Source organism: Lipotes vexillifer, unplaced genomic scaffold, assembly GCF_000442215.2.
Source record: "Lipotes vexillifer unplaced genomic scaffold, Lipotes_vexillifer_v1.1 scaffold1693, whole genome shotgun sequence".
Taxonomy (NCBI): domain Eukaryota; kingdom Metazoa; phylum Chordata; class Mammalia; order Artiodactyla; family Lipotidae; genus Lipotes; species Lipotes vexillifer.
This window is the reverse complement of record NW_006782186.1, coordinates 257,341-264,447: the sequence shown is the minus strand read 5'-3', so window position 1 is coordinate 264,447 and position 7,107 is coordinate 257,341. Positions and strand designations below refer to the sequence as shown.

Here is a 7,107-nt window from a genome sequence, read left to right as displayed (position 1 = left end):
CCCCCCCCCCCCCCCCCCCCCCCCCCCCCCGCCAGCGTCCATCCCCTTTGTCCTCCTGCAGTTGAGCCTGAGCGGGAGTCCAGGCAGAGCGGCAGGGACATTGCACCCAGGCTGCCAGGGGTGCAGGGCAGCAGGACAAACAGGAGTGGTCAGTGCAGGAGCAGCAGCTGCAGAGAGCCTGGGAGAGGTCATGGCCAGGTAAGTGCAAGGTACATCTGGGGACTTAGGATGCAGGACTCCCCTGGCTGTGTCATGTCTACAAGTATGAGTGTGTGTTTGTGGGTGTAGGTGTGACTGTGAAAAAGAAACAGGGTGGCATGTCAACTTCTAGGGGCTGGGTACCTCAGTCTATGTCAGCACCCTTGGCTTGAGGTGCCTAGACTCTTAGCTGGGATAAGAGAAAACTAGAGCAAGCCTTGCCTGGAAATCGCTACCTTTCAGGTTCCAACGGGTTGTCCTTCGGCCCCCAGACTGGAAATCCCTAGGGTGGAAACTGGGTCTGATGTCCCAGTGTGTCCACAGTGCCCAGTGCAGGAGATAGCAGGAGAATGAATGAAAAAGTACTGGCGCACTCCCCAAGAGGGGACTCCCTCCCTCTCCCCTGGCAGCCCCTTGTGCCGGGACATCTGCAGAGAGAAGTCCCACCTGATGCTGATGAGACCTGCCCTCTTGGATGTCAGCTTAGAGTGGGCTGCCTTCTCAGCCAGTGGAAAATAGAATGAAGGCAGCATGCTCCCATGACCCCTATCAACTCCTTCCGGTCGTCCTGCACTGCTCCTTGGGATACACCCCAACCTTGGCAAGTGTGGCTGAGCCGCTAGGCATGCAGAGTCTACAGCCAGGTGGGTTCAGGGCCCAGCCCCTCTACTTGGGCAAAGTAGTTAACTTCCTGGGACCCTGCCCATCAGGAAGCTCACTTCCTTTGATGCTAAGACAGGGGATCCACCACACTGGATGGCCCAGGCATAAACAGTGAAAGCCAGACTGACTCCTGGGCAAGATCTGACCTCCAGGGCAAAGCAGTCTCAGGGGAGGCAGAGCAGCTGGGATCAGGAGATTGGAGGGAGAAGCAAGGAGCAGAGAGCAGAGGTCTGCTCCCCTAGAGTAAGTTGCTACATAAAGGTGTGTACTCCTTGTCCCTGGAAGTATGCAAGCAGAAGCTGTATGTTCATAATGGCCAAATCATAACCAATCCGTTACAGCCCTTCAGGCTACAGAATGCTTTCACGAACACCCCTCCTTTGATCCTCACAGCAACCTCTGAAGGGCAGGTTCCATCTATGTGACTGTTTCCTCACGACGAACTTAAGAAAGAAGCGGGGAGGAAGTCTAAGGAAGCTCTTCAGGTTGTGAGGATCAAATGAAATTATGCATAAAAGCAACTAACACACGTGGTGTGCTCCCTTCCTTGGGTAAAAACATGTAAGGAAACGTTTGTTGAGTCTGTACTGTATACCTAGCACTTTTCATACATTCCATTTCACAGTCACCAAGTCACAACAACCATGTGAGAGAGGCATTATGACCGCATTTCAGCTGAGGAACCTGAAGGGGACGTAACTGGAGCAGGTCACACAGTGAGTCAGGGGCAGAGGCAGGATTAGCACCCGGATCACTCCTTAGAGCCAGCTCTTTCCACTCCCCCACAGGGCTTCCTTGAGAACAGAAAACTTACGAAAAAGGTCAACTTCCCTCTCAGCCTGGGCTCTAACCTCATGTCCTCTTCCCCTCTGGGCCTCTGCACAGGCTGTTCTCTCAGCTGGAGACTTCCTCCCTCCACTCCCTTCCCTTCACCTGGCTAATTCTACTTATCATTCTCAGTCTCCACTCAGGGATGCCTTCCCTGGCTCCCTTCCAACTGGTTCAGTGCCCCTTCTGAGATCCCCTAATGCTCTGTACTTCCCCATGGGACCCTGCCACACTGCGAGCTCCAGGAAGGCAGGGACTATGTCTTGTTCACTGACTGGCACAGAAAAGGCTCTCAATAAATACTAACTTAATGTATTCACTCGACCTTGAACAGGCACTAACTGAGCACCTACTATGGGCCAGATCCTGTACTCTTGGGGAGGGGCAGACATTAAATAGAATAATCAGGGTGTGGTCAATAGGGAGCACCTGCCGGAGATCCCAAGGAGAGTGGACTGGGTGAGGAGATGGGGGTAGAGTTATACCCCCGCACATACTGGATCTCTGTGGGGTCGACTGAATTCCTTGACCAAAGGCTACAGCTCCTGTCAGAAGGCCCTCCTTATACAGATATTTTGTGCAGGTTCCAATAATCTCCCAGCCCTCTGCCTTTAGACCTTGGGGAGGTAAAGTCTCCCTGCTGTTGGTAGCCATGTGGCACTGCTCTATCCCTTGTGGGAGTCCCAAAACACTGTCTATGCTTTTGTAAATCCTTCATTAGAATCTCCTTAAGTTACCCCATCTGAGAGCATGCCATCTGTCTCCTGCCAATACTGATAGGAAAAAGCTTAGCACGTCTGAAGAACAGAAAGAGCAGTATGGCTGATTGGGTAAGTGGAGGAGGAGGTGGTACAGCTAAGACAGGGTCTAGACCTTCAGGTAGGCTGGGACTAGCTCATTGAGGCCATTAGGAATCCCGACGGGTGGATGGAAGGAAGAGTGGTTGCATGAATGAAATCACACTAGTTAAGATAATGCGCGCCTGCCTGAGTAAACCAGTGAACCAACGGAAGGAATGGTGGGTGAGAGGCCTCCTGCCTCTAACCGGGCCCCAGCCAGGTGGATTTGCCGACGACGCGGTCTGTGTTCTCTGCCCGGCAGGACGCTGGAGGGCCCGGTGCCGGAGGAGCCGGAGCTGGACTGGGGCTCCGAGGCGCCGTGCGCGGGGTCCTGCCATGCACAGCGCATCCTGCAGACCCTGAATGCATATCGGCGGAGCGGCACCCTCACCGACGTGGTGCTGCGTGCCGGTGGCCGCGACTTCCCATGCCACCGCGCAGCGCTTAGCGCGGGCAGCACCTACTTCCGCAGCCTGTTCGCGGCTGGGCAGCCAGAGCGTGGCCTGGCTATAGTGCCCGTGGTACCCGAGGCGCCGGGCCCTGCCGGGACATCAGTGGCTACGGCGCTGGCCGTGGTGCTCGACTACCTGTACGGAGCGGGCGTGCGGCTGCGCGCGGAGGACGAGGCGGCTGCGGTGCTGGCGCTGGCCGAGCGGCTGGGCGTGGCAGGCCTGCGCGAGGCCTGCGCACGCTTCCTCGAGGGTCGCCTGCGCGCCGCTAACAGCCTGGCGCTGCGTCGCGTGGCCGCTGCCTTCTCCCTCGCCTCTCTGGCCGAGCGTTGCGGCCGCGTGCTGCGCCAGGCCTTCGCCGAGGTGGCGCGCCACGCCGACTTCTTGGAGCTGACGCCCGACGAGGTGGCAGCGCTTCTGGCCGACCCAGCGCTGGGCGTGGCGCACGAGGAGGCCGTGTTCGAAGCGGCCATGCGCTGGGTGCGTCACGACCCGCCAGCCCGCCGCGGACAGCTGCGGCGCTTGCTGGAGCACGTGCGCCTGCCCTTGCTGGCGCCCGCCTATTTCCTGGAGAAGGTAGAGGCTGACGAGTTGTTGCAGGCCTGCGGCGAGTGCCGCCCGCTGCTGCTAGAGGCCCGTGCCTGCTTCATCCTGGGCCGCGAGACCGGCACACTGCGGGCCCGGCCGCGGAGGTACGCCCCGCCCCCTCCCTCCCAGCTGCCCCTTGCCTCCTGCCCTGCGTTATTTCCTATGTTATTCCCCTGTTCAAGCGCTCGCTCAACCCGCCATCATCCTTTAATCCTATCACTTGATCATGCCTCTTGAATGAGATTGTCATACATACAACAGACATTTCATAGGCTTGGTGCTGGGTCCTTAAAGAGTTCACAGTCCAATGGGGGAAATGCAGGAATCTCACATCTCGTGCACATTCTGCCTCAGTGTGGACCCTTTACCCTCAGGGAGCACAGTCTAGTAAGGGGTATAAATAGGCAGGGCTTGGGGACAAAAAGACGACTTCGGATGGAGTAGTCAAGATGGTCTGTCACCCTCATAGGAATACTCATCACTGTATCTCCAACAGTAAGCTCAGGGCCTGGTGCAAGATGTTCAATATTTGTCAAAGGAATTAGGTAGCAATTGGCTAAAGGGTTTGGAAATTCTGGTGGGGCCAGAAGTCTGAGGGGTCAGTGGGAGGGGAGAATGATTTGCTGAAAGGGTGTGTAGCCTGGTTCAATGGATTTAGTGATTAGGGGATGAGTTTAGGAGATGGTTATAGTAGGGACACAGCAAAATTAGTCCACGATGGAGGTCAGAAAAGGGTGAAGAGAATGAGTTAGTGGCACACCAACTTGGGCTTGAATTCCACCTCTGTCTCCTACAGCTACATGACTTTTGCAAGCCAAAGTCAGGATTAAACAAGGTGATTTTTCTAGGTAAGGGTAAGGACTCTGTAAAGATTCTTTTCTTGTGACTTAGAGGTCAGTAGAATGGGGTAAGGAGTAGTGCCCCTCTTCCCCTCAATAGCCAGAGGGGAGGCTGAAAGTGGCAGAGTCCAGCATGCGGAGGGTGCGGAGCAGAAGCGCACAGAAGGGCAGCAGGACCATATAGTGCAGTCCATGAGCAGATGAAAGAGGGCTGAAACACGTGTGTGGGTTAACCGGCATTGGGCTTGTCCCCACGCCAGATTCATGGACCTAGCTGAAGTGATCGTGGTCATCGGCGGTTGCGATCGCAAGGGGCTCCTGAAGCTGCCGTTCGCCGACGCCTACCATCCCGACAGCCGGCGCTGGACCCCACTGCCCAGCGTGCCTGGCTTCGCGCGCTCAGAGTTCGCGACCTGCACTCTCCGCAATGACATCTACGTCTCTGGTGAGGGCGGAGCCATAGCCGGAGTCCCACAGGATTGGCTCATCACTTCCCGTGCGCCGCCCTCTGTTCTTCCCTCCAACCAGGCTATAGGAGCAGATCGGTCCTGATAACCTACAGTTACTAGCTGAGGTGGTACTGCAGAGCCAATCACTGCTGTGACTCCACCCTTGCAATGTTGACTTCAACTCAGATTAGTACTGATCACTTCTCTTTAACTAGCCTAGTATGTGCTGTGCATTATGCTAAGCAGCTTACATTAGTTATTTAATTCCCATTACAACCCAATTTTATAGGGAAATTAAGAATTTCCCCTGTTGTCTTGACAGTGGCAAAGATCGGTTTGATACCAATGGACGGTGCCCTCCCTGAGATTCGAGTCCTAGAGACTCAGAGAATAAAACACAGTCCCTGCTCCCCTGGGGATAGCAAGAGGGCCTGGGAACAGCTGCTTCTCTCTCCCTAGGAGGCCACATCAACAGCCGTGATGTGTGGATGTTTAGCTCCCATCTGCACACCTGGATCAAGGTGGCCTCGCTGCACAAGGGCAGGTGGAGGCACAAGATGGCGGTCGTGCAGGGGCAGGTAGGGACACCCGGCAGCTGCTGCCTTGGGGTCAAGGTAGAGATCTATGGGCTGACTGGGGGAAGTCCCTTTACAATCCGCTCTCTGTGAGAAGGGATCTGAGGCCCCCAAAAGAAAAAAGGACTTGCCCAAAGTTGCATAATGATGCTAATGCTAATAATGATAGTAATTACTGTAACAGTACAGCCTAGTAGCAGGTGGTCAAGGGTGTGCCCTCTGGGGCCAACAAGCCTCGGTTTGAATCTTGACTCTACCACTTAAGACCAAAAAGAAAAAGGAAAAAAAAAACCTGCCAATTATCTTTGCAAGCTACATCCCTAATTCAGAAATGCAAATAAAAGTGCTTCGTAGGATCACTTAAGTAAGGTGGTAAACCTTTAAGAAATTAGTAGGTATTTTTATTAAGCATCAACTTGGTGCCAGTTATTTTACAGATCTAATCTGTATTCAGCACCCATCCTACAAACCAGTATCATCCGGTTAGTACAGGAAAATCTGCTAAGGGAGGTTCAATAATGGGGAGTCAGGACGCGGAGCCAGGAGCTGGGATGCGCCCCTGGTGGGATAGTTTCTCCACACACAGCCAGAGGCTGTGGGGCCGAGACGCAGACAGCCCTGACTCTTGGCAACCCCCTCATCCACAGCTGTTCGTGGTGGGCGGCTTTGATGGCCTGCGGCGCCTGTGCAGCGTGGAGCGCTATGACCCCTTCTCCAACACCTGGGCTGCTGCGGCCCCGCTCCCAGAGGCAGTGAGCTCAGCTGCCGTGGCACCCTGCGCCGGCCGGCTCTACGTGATGGGGGGTGCCGGGCGGGACGGCGTCAACACCAACAAGGTGGGCTGGGAGAGGGCGGTGGAGGCCTGCTGTGTGCCTGGCGCAGGGCTGGGGCTTTCATGTCCTCGTCCACGCACTGAGTCATCATTCCCATGTTTCAGGCAAGGAAATGAATTCAGAGAGATGACCCAAAGGTCACACAGTAGGTCTGGACCCGAATGTTTGGGCTGGTGCCATATGGGTTTCATAGATTTAAAAAATTAAGTGAGGGCAAGGGTGGGACTAGTTAAAATGCTTTTCCTCCATTCCAAAATACAATACACTTGGGACTTCCCTGGCAGTCCAGTGGTTAAGACTCTGCACTTCCACTGCAGGGGGCATGGATTCGATCCCTGGTCGGGGAACTAAGATCCCACATGCCACGTGGTGTGCCCCCCCCAAATACACTCATTATTGAAAATTTAGAAAACAGAGAAATAGAAAAAAAAATCATCCATAATCTCACCACCTAAGGATAACTACTACCATTAATATTTGGTGCAATGCCTTCTAGGCTTCCTCTGAGTTGACTTTTACTTTTGTTTTAGTTTTAGTAAAATTTTGTATTCTGTTTTTTCTTGTTCCAAGTATAAGCACTTTCTACATGCTTAGAAACTCTTCACAGCCATCATTTCAATGTCTGTGTAACAGTGGATGAATCACAGTCTACCAAATTTTCTATTGTACATTTAGGCTTTCTGTGAATAAGAACTGATCTTCGGGGGCCTCCCTGGTGGCGCAGTGGTTGAGAGTCCGCCTGCCGATGCAGGGGATACGGGTTCGTGCCCCGGCCTGGGAGGATCCCGCATGCCGCGTAGCGGCTGGGCCTGTGAGCCGTGGCCGCTGAGCTTGCGCGTCCGGCAA

The 7,107-nt window shown here is 54.5% G+C and overlaps 1 protein-coding gene across 1 annotated transcript in view; it reads left to right on the top strand.

Moving 5' to 3' along the window:
- Nucleotides 1-190: 190 nt before the first annotated feature.
- The window catches only part of KLHL35 (kelch like family member 35), a 9,056-nt gene continuing 2,139 nt past the window's right edge, over nt 191-7,107 (top strand). Inside the window, exons 1-5 of the mRNA XM_007455039.1 lie at nt 191-198; nt 2,791-3,669; nt 4,665-4,849; nt 5,313-5,431; nt 6,076-6,264. Coding sequence (XP_007455101.1) covers nt 191-198; nt 2,791-3,669; nt 4,665-4,849; nt 5,313-5,431; nt 6,076-6,264 — 1,380 coding nt within the window. The remainder of the gene's footprint in view (nt 199-2,790; nt 3,670-4,664; nt 4,850-5,312; nt 5,432-6,075; nt 6,265-7,107) is intronic.